Raw genomic sequence first — 19,115 nt, 5'->3', positions numbered from 1 at the left:
CATCGTCTGACTGAATTTGTTCTTTTATTTTTTGCTTCAGGTGCAGCTTAGATCTGCTATCCACTATAATCTTTGTAGCCTTGGCAGTCACAGCGACAGTCCACCATTTTGATATTTCAGGCAAGTAGAAATTCTTAATTAATTCCTTCGAAGTATCTGAATATATATAGACTACGCTTTAAGAACCCATTTCTTCAGCTAACCAAAACCATTGCTTATAAATTGATAGCTTACAAGGCAATTGCTTGTAATAATATTGAAAGAAGATCTGAAAAATAATAAGAATTATAGTTACTAAATTAGCACAATAAAATTCATATAAAATTAACGATTACTATTAGAAATATTTAACAATTTCTTTTAAAATGTTGATGTAAAAAGAAATGAAAATCATAATATTAGAAGGATTAATTTATTTCCTGAATAATATTTGTGATGTTTGTTCGTAGTGTTGAATAGTATCGTTTAGACCTTTTATTTCCAAAGTTTTGTTTGTCATTCAGGTTAAGCAGAAAGGATAAAACGAAAAGATAAAAATTATTATTTTAACTATATCTTAATTGTTTTACAATCTCTCTGAAATATTCATTAACACTATCAAAACCAATACGTTGTCTTTAATAATTTTCCTTATACATTTGTTATTCACAGTTTTAGCGTGCTCGACGTTATTTTCCTCATCTCCTGGCCATTGCAAAAGTTCAAAATTGCAAAGTTCAAGGAATCTTTCAGCGTGCGTTAACAAAATTAAAATATGCACCGAAAACTCGAAAATCGTGTTTTTTTTAATAGCCATGTGTCTGTTGTGCAACGAAAAAGGCACATGATTGTTGCTGTTACAATTTTGAGGAGAATTGTCGAAGACAATCGTGAGATTTCTCTCACGCCGCAGCAAAAATTGGTTGTTGTTGTTGATCGCGATGATGTTCCATAGTTACATCACAAAATCAACTCGCGAATATCTCGTTAGTATTAAGGAACTCATTAATGTAATCATTAATCATCTTTCATTCGCTGTACGTCGCGTCGCGTAGTAATTCCTTTAAGTTACGCTGGCACATGAAACTATTTAATCACTTGCCACAGAAAATTTTTATGAACATATTATGTACAAGTACATTAAAGGAATCATTTTGAAATTTCATTACCACTGTAAGAAGACAGTGTAAAGACTATCGTCATTATATCCATAATTGAAAATGTATATGGCAGATACAGGAAAGTTACCTTAAACTCTAAAAGATTATATAAGATATTTATTAAATAATTACCATTACTACAGATATGAATAGCGATCTTAAACGTAACAATTAGTACAAATTGGTCTCATTATAGTAACAGTAAATAATTGACTGTTCAAATTCTTTGACGCTTTTTACAAAGTGCTGCAATAGCTATCTCATAATTTCCATATACATTTTCAGATTCGTTTCACCAGTATAATCATAATGGTCGTGTTTCGTTACATAGAATTCAAATATTTAAAAATGTTTTGCATAAATTATTCATAAAATTTTAGATAAATGAACATATTTTTAATATTGTTAATCTGTGAAATATCGTTATATAAATGATTTGCAATTAATCAATAAATAATAGATTTTACATTTTCTAAAGTCACGTAGTTATTTCTTGAATTAATAACTTTTCTTAAAATATGCGTATAAATATATGTTTTGGAATATTTTCATATCAAGAAAAAAAAAAGAAATGTAATAAATTGAGAAACCCAGACACTATAATCTATTGCAAATTTCTTATATACTTTCTATATCAATTTTGAAAGTTTATTTAATTTATTATCTGTTTACTTTCTTGTACTAACGTTTTTTAATACTTTTCTATATTACTTTTGCCCTCATGAGTCTATGACGTAAACTGTGATACTTAAAAGCTTAAGTTTTATGCAGAAGTATAAGTAATATGATTAATTGCGTTATTTTTATTGACACGAAGCTGTCAAATTATATATGTAATAATAAAAAAAACGATAACTTTTTATAATGAAACATTTCTTTGCTTATGAGATAGAAAAATGATTAATTATAATTGACAATTTCTTAATCTGGTAAGAAATATAGAAAATAACAACTATTGTGAATATGATGCTAATAACGACGAAATAAAATAATAAGCATAAAAGATAGTATATAAAAAATATAGATATATAAGATGTGACTGAAATTATTCTATAAATAAACAGCAATGATTTCTTATGCAAAACTATTCAAATGTATGGAATACATTTTTTTTCCATGACTTAGGCTCTGAAAAATTTGAATGTAAATATTCACTGTATACATACGTGCATTCATATACACATACATACACGTATAGACAATATATTATAGGATATTAATATTTTTCTCCATATTAAGCATTGTTATTTGTTAATAATAATTTGTGAAATAACTATAGTCTGCAGAATTTGTAAAGCGTTGAGAAAAGGTTTACTATATATATTATACAAATAACATTTTACACAAATAATATTGCATATACTATATATTTTTATACACCATGATATTCCTACTAAATTTATAAGAAAAATTATGCTCTATTCGCAGATTATGTTTATGGAGTTGATCATGATTTGCAAGCAAGAGCACGCGCAGGAATCGAGGCAGAAAGATTCACTTACCAAACGAATGCTAGGTAAGTTTGCCTATCTCTGTACTGTTCAATATCTTATGTCGATTTATAGTATAAACATCTTAACGATTTTTCTTAAACTGTTTTATTAGTTGATGTACATTAATCTAAATTTTCTTAAATGTCAAGTAACAAGTATATACATACATATACTTTGTATTTAATAGAGGTCTTCGTTTTATATGCCATTATAATAATTAAGATCACGTCGTCTATTACAGTTTGGATTTCCATGATATTTTATAAATATATTCTACAAAATTGTGAAATTTTCGAAATGCGATTCATATAAAAAATATTGGCATTTTTAAACGTATATACAATAGAATATTCATGTACGATGTTTATCAAGATATTTAACTGAGTTATAGTAACCACTGGCGTCAAATGTAACGTGTCATTAAAAACTAATTAATCACAGTCAATTGAAATGGTTTATCAAGTAATAAGTATCGAAGAATATCGATTCGTCACTTTCTCCTCATTAATTGTGTAGCAGGGCGCACGTTACTTTTCGTTCAAAGCAACAGGACAGTTCCGATAGATTCAATGCAATTACCTAATTCATTAATGTTTTAGTGAATTTTTTATGCCAGAAATATCGAAGGTCCCTTGCTCCATCTAGTTTATAATGAAACTCGTCACAGCTGAGTTAGTGCAATTTCTCGGATAAAAACATTTGTTTGTACGCGTTACTATGCATCATAAAGCATAAAATATTCTCTTTATTTTTCATTTATTGTTACATAATACGTTGAAAAGTATATGGAGAATGTTACAAATAACGAAATAATATAAATATTATGTTGTTCCATATTGATTACTTTTATCCATTAATTTTTGTTCATTGTAGTTTCTCTAGAAATTTGTTCGTCTTTTAAATAATATATAAGAAATGTATTAATAGATCTTCAAATATATTTGTAATGGAAAAATAATTTTAATACGCATCGTCTAGATAACAGCTTGTCAATCGTAGATTTCATAAAACTGACTGATTGATTTTGTTAAACTCGTAATTTTAATATAGAACTTCCTCAGTTATGTTGAATCTAACTTGTTGAACTTTACTTCTGATTGAGTGAAAGAATCTTGTACGCTGACTCGAATACGAATCGATTTGATACAATTGTTGATGCTGTTCTCTCAAAAACAACTAGAGAGGCCAACTTTTCTCTATCATAAATCTGGTGTAGGTAGGTAATTATCTCCAAAAGATTTTGGAAAAAAGAAAATTTTCTGTTTATCATTATTAGACTGCAGATGTTCATGCGTTTTAAGTAAAAGATTTAAATATTCAGAAAACACAAGAATTAATGTGCAAGAATATACAAAATATCCAAAGTAAAGCTTTCGTTATAAAATTTAGTATCTGAAATGAATCTGTACATACTACGATTTCTATTAAAAATATAATCTGCTATATAATCAATATAATATTATTACTAGATTGTTAATCACAATTCGCTACTGTCCTTCCGAACAATGTTTCAATAGATGATCAGTTATTCATTTTTCATAACGAATTTCTTTAAAAGTAGGCCATTTCTGGTCATAAACGACCTTGTTCCTTAACAAACACTTCGTTAGTTATGTTCTAACCATTGACTATTTATGTACCGACCACTAACGGTTACGTTTATGTCATCTCAAGGCAAGTTCGGGCCATTACATTGTGAAGTCAATAATGATAGTCAAATAATATTTACTGCAAACTATAAAGACCAGTTCACACCCTAGAGTTAATCTCTCCCATATGAAACTTATAGTTAGTTACTGTCAATACTTAGGTCAATATTGTCTTAAACCCAGCTGTTATTAGATTGTCCGAAAAGTTTCTTTCGTTTTATAAGGAAATAACTTTTTTTTTCTTTGTTTTTTAGTAGTTTATTAAATTACGTACTAACATAATAATAAAAATAGAACGAAATGGATCACACCTAATTCAATAAAATAATATAAAACAGAAATTGTTGTTCATCTATTATCACCTTATGAAACGAAAGAAACTTTTCGGACAACCTAATATATTCATATAATATTAAAATAATATTAAATAATATTATACGAATATTATTTAATATTAAATAATATTATACGAATATTATTTAATATTCCAATAGTAAAAATATTACATCAAGGCTATTTCACGATAACAATTAATATTTATAACATTCTACTGAAACGTACCTTGTATACACTGAAAACAGACATATATATTTAGAAGCTTGTTTAAATTAAACACTTTCTCTTACAGCCAATTTTATTTTGCTATATACGTATGCTTTAATCCTTTTGATCCTATGCATTGCTTGTGAACATACATATTAGATATTCGTTATTCTATGAATTTTTATGACTCGAATACGTTCAACGAAATTTACGATCATTCTTTTTCAGAAAAAACATGCATCATAATTATGCGGACTGTTTATTTATTATTTCTTCATAAACTTTATAGAATGATCACAAATGTATTATCCCTTTAACCTAGTAGCTACGAAAAGTAAGAGCGCTCAATACTTCGATTCCTAATCTCTTGGACGTAAAACTCTTTTGTACTTATGAGCCCATTATTTTTTAATACGTTCCTTCGTTTCTATCGAAAATAAATTATACCTACAATTGCTTATAACGTAGATAATTATACTATTAGGTAAAACGTCTTTATTAGTCTCTATTAGGTAAAAACGTTCATCCCGTGACCGTGGCTACGTTCGGCGACTAGTTGTCATCTCGAGCCCAAGCTCATTATCGCAGATCTCGAACAATTATAATCGGGTTAACTTATGAGATTAAAGTGTTGCGGATTTTCCTAAGAATTCCAAAGAGAAGACAGGTATAGGGAAGACAAATATTACTTAAACTTAAATGTATAGGATATATAACGTATATGTACATATATAAAAAATATATATACATAAAATAAAATTGTAATATAAATATAAAATTTAATATAATATAAAATATAATATATAATAGAAACATAAAATATGATATAACAATATATATATATATATAATATATTATAGTATGTATGTAAGCATGCTACGTATATAGGCAATTGTAACTAAAAGAGATTCTCCTTTTCATCAACTACATCATCACTACAAACTTCCGATCTACCGTACAATATTCTCTTCATCCCTTTCGTGGCAGATAGTCGTTTAATTTTTGCGGGTGATTGCGCAACGTCGTTTCCAAGGAAGCTAGGTATTCGCAGAGAAAACTGCAAAGCGTCGGCCGAATTAAAACGGCAGATTAAAAGCGCATCAGCCTGACGAAACGGCCGGAACGTTGCAGCGCATATCCTGAAACCGCAAAACGTAATTACCGTTCAACCTCGTGATACCTTTCGCCGAATTGGAGAAGGTGAATTGCCCGATGCGGAAAGTGAATCGCAATTACAGTTAAATCGCGAATTATGTCGCGATATAGTTGCAAAACCCGACTTGACTGCTACAGTTACTCGCAAAAATTAAATTATGTGTATAGCTATATATCTAGGTTAATTAGGAAAGTATTTGTTTAACTCTTAGCTCTCCTTTTGTGAAACGTTATAAAGTTGTACTTGTATTAAAGTTGTATTTCTTTGAAATATTCGTTGAAATTGAAATTGATCACGTTCAATTGTTTTGTGATAAAATTTGGACAAATTTGTTGTACAGAATAATTCACGCAACTGGAACAACTCATATCAGTTTTTCGATTGGAATTATTAGTTTGGGATTGTTCGTTTTTGAATTTTATGAATTAAATTTAACCATGAAATTTTTCCTGATCGTTATCGATCATATCGAGGAAAAAGAAATTTGCTGGAAATAACGTGTATACCATGTTACAATGACTTATAATACAGTAAATCAGATTTCTTGATAGGGTGTACCAAACTGTCGATTTTTCAACGATTTTTCAGGCATTTCCGTTAATTTGACACAAAAATGTCTTGAATAAGAAACTAATTAATCGAATAAAAATGTTTCAATCGACTACATATTACAATATAGGACGTTCCGAGAAAGTTGTTTTTTTTTTACAAAAACTCAATCACCTTGTCTTTCTTAACGGCGTTACGTATTTTCGACTACATACTATGGCAGCTTACGTTAAGTCGAGTTTTCTGTTACGTCGTGACGCTTCCACTGGTACAAAGAACCGAAGTACTGTTTTTATAACAGGAATTGTAATCAGATGTTACAACTGTTACCGAATACTTTGGGAAGTAACTGTATATTTGCCAGTGTCCTGCAGAGGAACGTCGAATTACGCCAAAACTTGAGCAATATTCGAGTTTTCGGAAAGTTTGGGCCAAATTTCGTTTCATATGACTCTGGCCAACGATTATTTACTCGTAGACGCAAAAATGGGTTTGTCTCACTTTTTAAGCATTGGATAATGCGACGATAATACGAAAATAATGATTCAGTTTAAGAATGTGGATTTACGTTGGTAAAAAGGACTGTACGTCCAAAATTTTTTGTTTACTTACTCCTGGTTTTAAATGGCGTTTAATCTTGGGTAACTGTGGAAAGATTAATGGTTCTTCTGCAATTAGTGACGTTTCTTGTGATTCACGATACTGTGTATTATGGAACATGTATCCTGTAGGGACAGTTTCGTTGTTGCAATTTCAAGAGATTTATTGTATTGGGGCCTTTTAGAGAGTTTCTATTAGTTAAAGTGAAGTGTTTCGTATATTGATTGTGTATGACGTTTTATACTCAATATTTACCTTGGTCCATAATTTATATTGCTGAATCGTGATATGAGAAAATACGATTATCTCATTTTGTTGAACACTACAATAAGACTTTTCGAATAAGTCATAGTAATTGTACGTAATTGTACAGTGCAAGGTATTGTCTCGTTCAATTCTTTTTTCTCTTAATATTTTTACTCGCATTCAGTATCTAATAAAAATCAAAATAGTTTCCAGATATCAACTTTGTACAAGAGCAAGTTTTGAAGAAAATAGTAGCTTTTAATTGAATTTCTTCATTTTTATATTAACAGATAATGATGTGAGATTATTAAACAACACTTGTCAAGTTTATAATTTTTATAATTTTGTGAACACTTTGTTATAACGAAACATATTGTAATAAAAGACATAAAATGTACACCATAACTTTAAAATGTGATTTTTATAATATTTATAAAATGTTCATAGAAATCGAACTGGTGGAATTCAAAAGCTCACACAATATGTACCATCGAATTATCGAATTATTTATTATACCAGTAATTCTCAAGTATATTCTAAAACGAGGTCTTTCTAACAATGAAACTAGATCTCAGTCTAAGTACACCAATATAATACTCTTTACAATGAGCTCCGACTAGAATAAATAGATGTGATTGTGAGTGCTAAATTTATTATATATCGAATCCTAATTCAATTTCTTCCCATTCGATTTGTTTGTATCTTAACAACGCTATTAACATATAGCTAATTTGCTATCGTAAAAAATCAACAGTCGTTGACAGTATCTCTAATTCTCATTCCCAACTTTCCTACAATTAATCCTAATATAAATTAATAACATAATGCGCGAATCGCAAATCAGCCACAATTACAAACTAAAAAGTTCCGTCAACGAGATTTAAAACGAAACGAAAGATACAAGACCCTTCGAAAATGCCATTGTTCTACATAATACTGCCTTCAAAATTCAATTCGCCTACCTTATTACTCTTCTTCCCACAACACGTCCAAATTCGACAAACAGAGAAAGAACAAACGAAGCAGCTTCGCAAAACAAACGTAAAAGGGCACTGCGAACAAAAAGGAAGTGTCGAAGGAACAGAAGTGCAATAAACGGACGTGACGAGGCTTTCCAGTAGCTCGGCCAGTCCGGCCTCCATCCTTCTTGCTCTATTTTCTTGCTTTTTCTCGCGGTAACTCTGCCACGAACGAACTTTTACTTTCATGGCCGAGAAAAGGAGTGTCGGTTGCCGGCGCGTCCTTCCGTGGCGGCATTTCAGCCACGAGGAAGGTTTCTCATCCGATCATTACCGGTACTATCGCCTTTCCTCGGCCACAGAAAGGTGGCTGGCCGCGCATCGGCGCGCGCCACATCGCGCAGTGCTTGCAAACGGATATGTCAGCAGGAATAATTCGTACTTTTCATTATTTTATTATATTTATTCCCCGATTGTTGTTTTGCCTTGAAATCTCTATATTCCTAAGAATCCTTAAATAGAACGTAGTCTATTTTTGGATAGACTTTGGATGTTTATTTGATCGAAACGAAGTTTGATCTTCGTGTACGTCATTAACACTTTCGATACAGGAGAAGTTTCACGATTCTTGCTTTCTGTGACGAACATTGGAGAAATATTTTTGTACGTGGTTTTAACCTCTTAACCTTTACGTGGAATAACCTCCTGTCAATTATTTACTTCTGTCCAGTCTGTAATTAGCCAAGTTCAAGACAAATTTTGAGATTCGATCTTTTCGAAAACGATGCATCATATGAAAACACATTATTCTATACTTTCGACCTGTTTCATCATCTTATTGTTAATCTTGTCACGATTGTTGAGATACTCTGTAATAATTATATAAATCTTCCATAATTATAAATCAATTAAAAATCAATCGGTGGCCGCCGCGTCGATGTTGCACCGATGAGAAACGCGAAGACCGCGATCGTCGTCGCAGGGCTTCCTTCCTGGCTGACCGAGAAATCCGCTAGGCTCATCGTTTCTTTCTCCGCAAATTGTTGTTGCAAGGTCGGTTTTTTTTGCTACCGATAGAAAGTCGCTACGGTTGCTTTAACTCCGACCGACAGGGTCGTTTTTTACGCTGTTCCTTTCGGTTTCTATGCCTTCTTTGGATGAAAAAGCTCGTAGAAATATGTACGTGTGCGTTTATGTTTGAATTTGATCATAGAATTCTATACACACCTCGCAAAATTTAATTTTGTATAACTTTCGCTTGTGTAAGATCCATTAGAAATCAGCCAATTTTATTGTAGTTCACGCGACACTCGATAAACTCGGTTTACGATTGCCGAAATTTTCATCAAACACAAAATTATTCATCAAAGATCCGTTATTAAATGGAATACGAAATCCAATATCCTTTCAATTAACTTATTTTACTTGATATATTTGGCTTGTTGGATGATTGCAAGATCTACTTTGCTATCTATCCTAAACTACTTATAGCTGGATGGAAGAACCTTTACAATATTTGAATATCACGTGAAAAAGTTAAAATGGTCTCGTGCTAATTTAGTTCGAAGGACATAATTCTGTATGCAATAGCTTTCCTAAATTAATAATACGAATCTTACTATCTTTTAAATTTACAAAAGCATTCAAATTAAACGTAGAAAGCAAGCTGATAATAAATAAGAGTAATAAATAAAAAATTAATAATAGAAAAATAAAATATAATATAAGATATAATATTAAGAGGAAACCAAATCATGACGCTATCCATATTCAGAAATACATAGAAATAGGTAGAGAGTGAGGTAAGTTGAAACACTGTTAATACATTTTTTAAGTCGTTCGTTTTGAAAATTAGAGTACACATAAAAACTTTATTGTGTACTTTTCGACTTATTATTTCATAATGAATATTCTATGTATTTATGTATCTATGAAAAATAAAAATGTGGAGAAGCATAGACAATGCACATAATATACAAAATATTGGAAGTATCCCTTATAGCATTTGAAGAACGAAATAAATCTCAATTTACTTCCTCTTTCTTTCGTTGTATTTGTAAAAACATCCATGATCTAATAACGAATGATCTCCATTTTTAGCACATTCAGTCCATAGTTGGTAAAGATAGGTATAAAGAATGTTTGAATATGTGTATAAAAATGATGAATTTCTAAAAATTGAAATAATCTTACTGTTCGTATCGTTTTTCATAAGAAAGTGAAAGAGAGAATCCTTTGATTTAGTAAATTATTAAAATAACTTAAATTTAACAATCTCACAATGATTCTCCTCTTTTAAAAAGTCTCCCTCTTGGTGTAAAGACAGGAGGAAAATACGAATTAAGAAGCAGATCTCATTCTTTCGATTATTCTTTGTTCGCAGGGAACTGTAGTTCCTCTAATTGATAATACTGGCATACGTCCGATACAGCTTCAGATATTGTTCCCGCGGAGCAATTTGTACGTACATAACACGCAATCCTTTACTGTGCGAAAGCGATTTGATTTATAACCATGCACATGCATCAGCAGGCAACTTCTTATTGTTAGACATTTTACATGGCTCACATGACTCACGCATGAATTATACTTCCTCGTTGTTGTTGTACCATAAATTCCTCATGGAAAAATCGCAAATCGTTTCCTTTTTTTCTTATCATTTTTCTTTCCATTCTTCTCTTTTCTTTTTTTTTTCAAAATCTTCTCCACGACGATTCAGACGTCCATTTCCTTGCAGAATAGAAAGTCACGACGATTATCTACGTTACGTTAACTGATTGAACGGTTTGAGTGTCACGAGTAATTTATTACGGCTCGTAAAACTCGCACAGGACTTACTTAAATACGAACGCGAACCGATCACACTTGATATGTGTTATATTATTGCAACATTTGGACGTTTTAGCTGACACGAAGATTACTTGTTGAGAAAAATCAGTGATCTTAATTAAGGGTTTAAATGATGGCTTATTAACCTGTTGCGTATACGATCGAACTCGAAAAAGCTTTTTCGAAAAATGATTTTTTTCAGAAATACCGACTGGATAGTTCGTTATAGGGTGGAAGAAGCAATAAGAGAACTGAATAGTAATTTTCCTATTGCTTCTTTCGTTTACAATGAACTATCCAGCTAAAATTTTTGAAAAAATCAGTTTTTGGACTTATATATATGTCGGAGATGAAAGGACATCGGGGCCTTTCTTTTGGAATGTTTCGGAAGGTTTCCAATACTTTAGTCCAGACTTTTTATTATAACTGTACTTAAACAATAAAAGTCAATTATGTTTGCCCGAGATTTTAGACAGTGGACTTGAACTCGAAGTGACATAACGAGACGCTGAACGTAACCACGGTCACTACAACTATTTCTTTTTAAAGAGAGCTATACAATTATTCTATACCTCTATTAGGTAAAACGTTCATCCCGTGATCGCGACTACGTTCGACGACTAGTTATCGCCTCGAGTCCAAGCTCATTATCGCAAATCTCGGACAATTACAATTGGGTTAACTTATAGAGATTAAAGTATTGGGGATTTTCTAAAGAATTCCAAAGGAAAGGTCCGGTGTCCTTTCATCTCCGACATATATATATAGTAACTTATGTTAGTGTTCGTCTTTTCTTCAAAATTTCTCGATATTAGTATACCAAAAATAATTTCATGTACCTATGTTGATTCGTTCTAATAAATTTAGTTCAGCTTTTTTCAATTTGTTTCGTGTAATTAAAAATGGACTTAATTGATAAGATTTATTTTATACAAATCCTTTGATATTTCCAGGTACCAAAATAGGCCAGAATCGAACGATGCTCCCTGCAGAATCATACCGGATAGACCTTGTCCGCCAAGCAAGTATAGGACACCTTCTGGTGCCTGTAATAATATACGACATCCTGTTTGGGGTGCTCGTGGTGCACCCTTCTTGAAATTACTGCCACCAGTATATGCCGATGGTAAGTAATTATATTCATGAATAATACATATACCGAAGCGTGAATAAAATAATTCAGATCAGATATCAAAAGGAACACGAAAGCTACATGAACGTTTAACTTGAAGAATGAGGAAAAAAAACAGTAAAATATATTATTTGCACAGCTATCATCTTTTGCAAATTAATCTGAGCAAGCGCGAGTCAATATTTTCATACAACTATCGTTATTTATTTTAGACATTATATTAGTTGTTTATAGTTCTATCTATCATTATAATAAGTTACTAAAAACTCGTTTATATTAGGTAATTTTTGGTCGAGCGATTGAGTCGACGACCTTAAGTTGTGCAAATTCACCTGGGCAAACACAGTGTTAACCAAATCGAAAATGACTTATAGTTGCCGAATTGAAAATAACACGTTCTTCTATTTTTGGATGAACGACCTGATCATTTCAACTTAATCGCCTAATGTGAACACGACTTAAGGATCCAGTTGAAAACATACGTTGAGTTTTACAATTTTTGCAAAAGATTCGTTTGTTTCAGAAATTTTAGCGATTGAAATATTTGATTGTAATTTGTTAAGTTTTCTCTTATAGAAGTTGAATTAATATCGATGCGTATGGTTTATATACACAATGCAGAATAGAATGATCCGGTTTGTTTGTTACATAAAACAAAACAATCTTCCTATAGACTCCTATTTTATATAATTTCATTTATTTAATTTCATAATTGTTTTTTCTTGAAAATATGCATATCGATAAATGGAGATTCATTCACTTTCTTCGCATTTCATAAAGTATAGCGTTCCCTTTGTTTTTCTTAAATTTTATAATCGATACTTCGGAATGTTCAAGCTGTAGCAAAATTTTAAACTCGCATAAAACGTACGACGAATGAAACTGAAATGTCAATTTTGTATTTTTTGTTGTGTTCGGTTACGTAATCATACTAGATGAATCTTACACAGAATTTATCAGCTAATAAGCTAACAAATTAATTAGATGCGTTAATTAATAATGACATTCGATATTTATAATTGGATTATAAGAAAAATCTAGTAAACTAAATCTTCTTTACTACGAATATCAAAGAACCTCTATTTTGATATTGAAAGATGTTAACGTGAAATTATATAGCTTATGTTTTTTTTTTTTTTTTTTTTGTGAAAGATATATAGTAAAAAAACGAATGAAATGCTTTTATATGAAGTTTCGTATACAATGCTATAATCGAGGCTATTAAAATAAAGAGAAGTATTCTAAGCGATTTTGAGAAATCTAGTCTATATGTAAATATGAGCGAAATTATAATTTATTATTGGTATTTTATATCACAGAAGATATCACAGAAATTATGCGTAGAAAGTTTTAAATGTCAATAGTTACGTAACTATTAAATAGTTTTCAAAAATTTATTAATGATTGCTCTGTGTAATTTACTTACATTATACGTTACAAAAATGATTAAAAACAGGTTATTATTAAAGTCAGATAATAATTTCTAATAAGATATAAGCTTATTTAAATAAGATATACATTAAAGACAGATAATAATTTCCAGTTAATTAATTTGTATATTTTCTAATAATTTTAAAGACCGAAAAATGAATTACAAACTCAAACTGATAAACTCAAAGTTTAGTTTGTCCTTTCTTGTTGCACTTGTAAAAGAAATACAATCGTAAGAAATTATAGTTCGTTTCAAGCATTCTTTTTCCTCATTTAACATTTTTTTCTAATTATAATCAAAAAAATATAGGAAATATATTTTTATACTGAAATATGAATTATATGCACTATCTTGCATATCTTACTGTCTATAAACTACGGATCGCTTAGCACATTTATTGTTAGTACAGGCTTAAGTAGCTTAAATTAGTGGTGTTAACCAGGCCATACTTCAACCAAAAATTTCTCTAATTGAACCTCTCAAAAGTCAAAATGACCAATTAGGTAATATTTTCTGTAAATTCCTTAATATTTTTTCTAGTTGTCTTAAAAAAACAGATTACCTCTTTCCGTAGATTCACTTGTCACAAGGAGACAGCATAGATAACAATAAATTGAAAGGAAAATTTGCAAAAATATTTGAACGTATCTTCGCGTTTTTCTGCTTTTTAATTTATCGAATTAGTAAAAAAATGTATATCAAAGAAAGATCAGTTTCAAATACATCGACCAACCAAAGCAGATGTCAATCCTTGCAAATGTAAATGCGATATAATTTATTTGTAACAAAGATTACTAATACGATACTAATAACGATCACGACAATTGTGTCTCATTACAGTACTAATACAATTTTTAAAGAATTTTATGTAACTGGAGAAACGCGTTTATTATAAAAAAAAAATCTAAATTGTTATATATCGAAGATTTTATTACAAATCTATCTCACTCCAATTAGCGTGTAATTAGTGTTCCGTAATTTATGGGCGAGAGCGTACGTGCAAAGATTGTTCGAGAGTATTCGGTCCTCGACGATCGTCCCCAGATCCGTTACAACCACTTTCCGTATCGCGAATGGAAAGTGAAAATTGGAACGAGCTAGACGTACGAGCTAGACCTACGAACTGAGAGATCCATTTCGAAGAGCGTTGGCATGCTCGCGAGGATTAGAAACGGCGAATTAGCATGCCAGAGGGAGCGGCAAGCCAACGAAATAGAGAGTCCCTCGCCGAGTATCGATTGCGCCATCGTCCGCGCGAATAATAATTGATTCCACCTGCGATCACCGTCCTCTTCGACTTATTACGCGTTCACCGACAAAGCGGAACAATTCCGATCAGGAATTTTTTCTGCGCGAGGAAAACACGCAATCGAACGCTTCTTCCTGCATATTCTCTCAGTGTGATATATATACAGAGGCTCGCAGAAATATTCCAACACTTGCCACAAAGAATGTTTATTAGTGTATCATCTGTTTTATATGAAACTTTTTGAAATTCCATTAACACTGTAACAAGACACTGTATAAGACTTTTATTAGAAACGGATGCTAAAGATGATCTCGTTAAATACAGCTTACTAACATAGTCGATAGCTGATATAATTGACAGAGCGAGTAATCGATTGTTCAAATAATGTTTGCTTATTTTTGTAATGTGTATGCTTGTAACGAATATCTTCCAATTTCTAAATAGGTTTTCAGATTCGTTTCAAATTTTAGCTATATAAGTACGATAGCCGTGTTTCATTACAGTGCTAATGAGATTTGGAAGAATTTTGTATAACACGTATAATTCATTTATATTGTACAATTGTTTATGAAAATTTATGGAAATTTTCTGTAGTAAGTATTCAAATATCTTCATCGGCCACTATAACAGTTTCGTTCGATTTATCGATTGAAATGATGTTGCAAAATGTGGTTTTTTTAGAGAAATTCATTGGTGCTGGCGTTGATTGGAAGATATTATTGGCAAATTGTGAAAGCTGATTGAAAAATAAAATATAATTGTTAAAGACAGTTTAATTAAAGGTTTATATTAAAATTCAATTAATTTCTTACAATATAATGTAAGAGAATAAAATACTCGTAATTTTGAACCGATATTATTCTATTTCTTTTTTTTTTTTCAAGTTAGTATTTTGAGAATGACTTAAAAGTTGTGCACAGCTATGTATTAATCACGTTGCAAGTATATAGTAACCATTTGCTAAAGACACGTATAATATATGTTCTTCACAACCGCAAAATTATATTTTTTCCATTCATTTCAATTATGTAAAATGATTATTTATATGCGTATTGCGTATTGCTATTTCGATCCGAATATGAAAAACATTTTCAGTTAGAAGCGATATAGCTTGAGAATGCAGAAGTTTTTGAACTTACAAAGTATAGAAAATAAATTTTACTATCCTCAGCCTTTTACTAATTGTTACACAAACAAAGATGTTTGATTTGTATTGCATCTTGCTGATTCTTCAGTATGTTTGAACTTCTATTCAGACTTAGCATGACTACGTTAATCTTACTTTTTACGTACCTGCATATATGTATGAACTTAAATAGTATCTCATTGTTTAGTTATTTTTCTAATCAAAATCTTCGTGAAATATTTTTGAAAACTTAATAACCACGAAAAAAGAAAATAGAAAATTAGTAACTACATTTTATCATCTAGAAAAAAAAAATATATATATATATATTTAATACGAAATTCAGTCCTTTCTCTTGATTCTTGATATTTTGCTGTGCTACGTAACACTTTCTTACTACCTTCTTTCTAATTTTAAGTTTAATGTTCTATGATGAAAAATTAACGGCATTTTCGAAAGTTTATTAGTTACATAATGTTTGAATAATGACATTTTAGCAAAATGTACTTCCATATAACCGATTTCTTTTTTACTTTACTACAGTTTACTGCAAGTATAGAACGATACGTAAGATCTGAAATTGAATGGTTCCAGAGTAAAGGAGAAGAAGAAATTCTTGTGAAAGTGAAGAACCGTAGAAGGAATTAAATTATAATTAAGGATTGAATTGCTCGTAATAATTAGATCCTGATCTAAGTTCTCGTATATAACAATTTACCACCTAATAATATCTGTGTATTCGCGATTCACAATTTCTGAGTTATAAACTTTTCATTCATAACTTTATAATTTCACGTCAAATTAGATAAAAAAATAAAGTGTAACTTGTAGAATTTTTCATAAACTTTCAGTTGCTTTATTATCGAATTAAATAAAATTACCAAATATTAACTTATGATACGTAACTTCCGATTTATAAAATTTTACTAATAATATTAGCGAACGTTTATACATTTCTGAAACATGTATGAACATAAAATGCATAGAGTGCAGAAACGTATAAAATATGCAAGGCATAAAAGTTACAACGTATATAAAATTATAATGTGTACGTGGATAAAACAAGTCCTTGGTCAACGACAGGTCTTGTTTCTTTAATTGTATTCATAAATATGTGAATTATATATTACGTAGCTATTTATCGTAAAGTAATAAGATATAATAAGATGTATAAGATATATAACTAGGGGTCGCTGAACGCTTGACAGTTAGGGATGCGGAAGAAAAGCGAAACTACGGATAAAAATTGAATAGAAAGTTACAGTCGCATCAATGAGTGTACACGAATAATCCTACATTATGAATAATTCTCGTACGAAAGGCATTTTCCACGTTGTCAGATTAGATACGCGATCATTATTAACGTAACCTAACACAATTCACAAAAGCTTCGCGATCGATGTTCACTTCCTCTAGTTCTAGAAATATATCCGCAAACTTTTCGTAACAGTTCGCACACAATATGCGGTCTCCCCATGTACTATCTCAATGCGGTTTTAAAAATGATTCGTTACATCCAGCTTTTTCTTTGTACTTTTTTTGTTTGATCTCTTTTTTATTTTAAAATTAATCGCAACTAAGAATTAAGATTTCATTTCGAAAGTCAATTTTTGTATCGTTGGATAGCAAACCTTTGGTTTTTTAAAAATAAATTGTAAATTCTCTGTTCGTGTCAATCTAACTTACATTGAAAAGATTCTATTTTTAAAGTAAATTTATGTCTAAACAATAATTTACTTTTAAAATCAGTTGATATTATGTGTATTATAATAGCATAAAATCACATTAAATTGCGATTCATTCTACTGGATATTATTTTCAAAAATCACATTAACATGTCAAACAATTCCTCAGCAGCTTGTGGCAATGTAGCGCAGAGAAATTATTAACTAAAATTTATTCATATTATGTTAATAATATATAATTACTTCAATACTTTAGGAAATATTTTGCTTGTTAAAAATTATTTTCGAAATGTTCGTTATCTTCTATTAAATATAGTACACTTTAATTAGTAACTTCATCTTCTGCTTCAACGTCATAAATAACTAAAAAGCGTGCTACGAAACGTTAGAGTGACTACTAAAAATTATTTCTAAAAAAACAAATTAATTTGCATTACAACTAACGCGATTGTCAGTTTATTCGACAATTAAATCTGACAAAGTGTTAATTAAAACCAGGACAATGAAATTCATCGGAAGTGTGATTTTGGACGCGGCAAGGGAAGGCGCAAGACAGTTGGCGCCTGTATCCAAGGAAAAAAAAGATGCAAACGAAAATATGAAAGTGAAAAGAGCGAAGAAAGTGACTCGGGTGCTCTGGCCAGTGGTTCCCCGTGCCTACCTTTCAACAGCGTTGACCCAAAATACCTCTGATCGCCATCGAAGAGTACATGCTTCCACGTATTTTCGTCGCGTCGATTTAATCGAAAGTCTCTCATGTAGCTAAACTGTCGGTGTTGACCAGAATAGCAATCGGCTCAAGAATTTGTACAACGTAACATGTTCGATTGAATGAGTTAAAATAATGAACTCATCAAACGAGATGATCGATACTTGTCAGAATGAGGAATTTGCTTACCCGAGTGCACTAGCGTATGCAGTGAAATCTAACAATAAATAGGTGTGCACCTTATTCTAAGAATTAATCTATCGTTCTAACTTAATCTATAACTTAACATGTCCTTTCTTTTAAATCTGGATATATTAACATTTGTCATTGTTTTAACTTCGCCTATATTTTCTTTTCGTATATAGTAAATTTTGATATATCAAGGCCTATAATTGTAAAAAAGTCAATCCAAAAGGATTATTACCAGATTATAGTTTATGAAAAAATTACCTAAGAAGAATGTGTTAATCTCTGAATAAAAGAAAAGATGGTAACTGTTGAAGACGATTAGGAGAAGAAAATGTTATTGTTTGTTACTAAATATACACTAAGTATACATTTATAGCTAATCTTAAAATTGTTGATAAGTTTCCAGCTCCTAGAAAAAAATCATCATGCA

The 19,115-nt window shown here is 30.6% G+C and overlaps 1 protein-coding gene across 1 annotated transcript in view; it reads left to right on the top strand.

The window, feature by feature from the left end:
- Positions 1-19,115, top strand: part of LOC139998265 (uncharacterized) — a 67,659-nt gene that overhangs the window by 37,828 nt on the left and 10,716 nt on the right. Inside the window, exons 2-4 of the mRNA XM_072022691.1 lie at positions 41-120; positions 2,568-2,655; positions 12,117-12,289. Coding sequence (XP_071878792.1) covers positions 41-120; positions 2,568-2,655; positions 12,117-12,289 — 341 coding nt within the window. The remainder of the gene's footprint in view (positions 1-40; positions 121-2,567; positions 2,656-12,116; positions 12,290-19,115) is intronic.

Source organism: Bombus fervidus, chromosome 2, assembly GCF_041682495.2.
Source record: "Bombus fervidus isolate BK054 chromosome 2, iyBomFerv1, whole genome shotgun sequence".
Taxonomy (NCBI): domain Eukaryota; kingdom Metazoa; phylum Arthropoda; class Insecta; order Hymenoptera; family Apidae; genus Bombus; species Bombus fervidus.
This window is presented reverse-complemented; position numbering and strand designations above follow the sequence as displayed.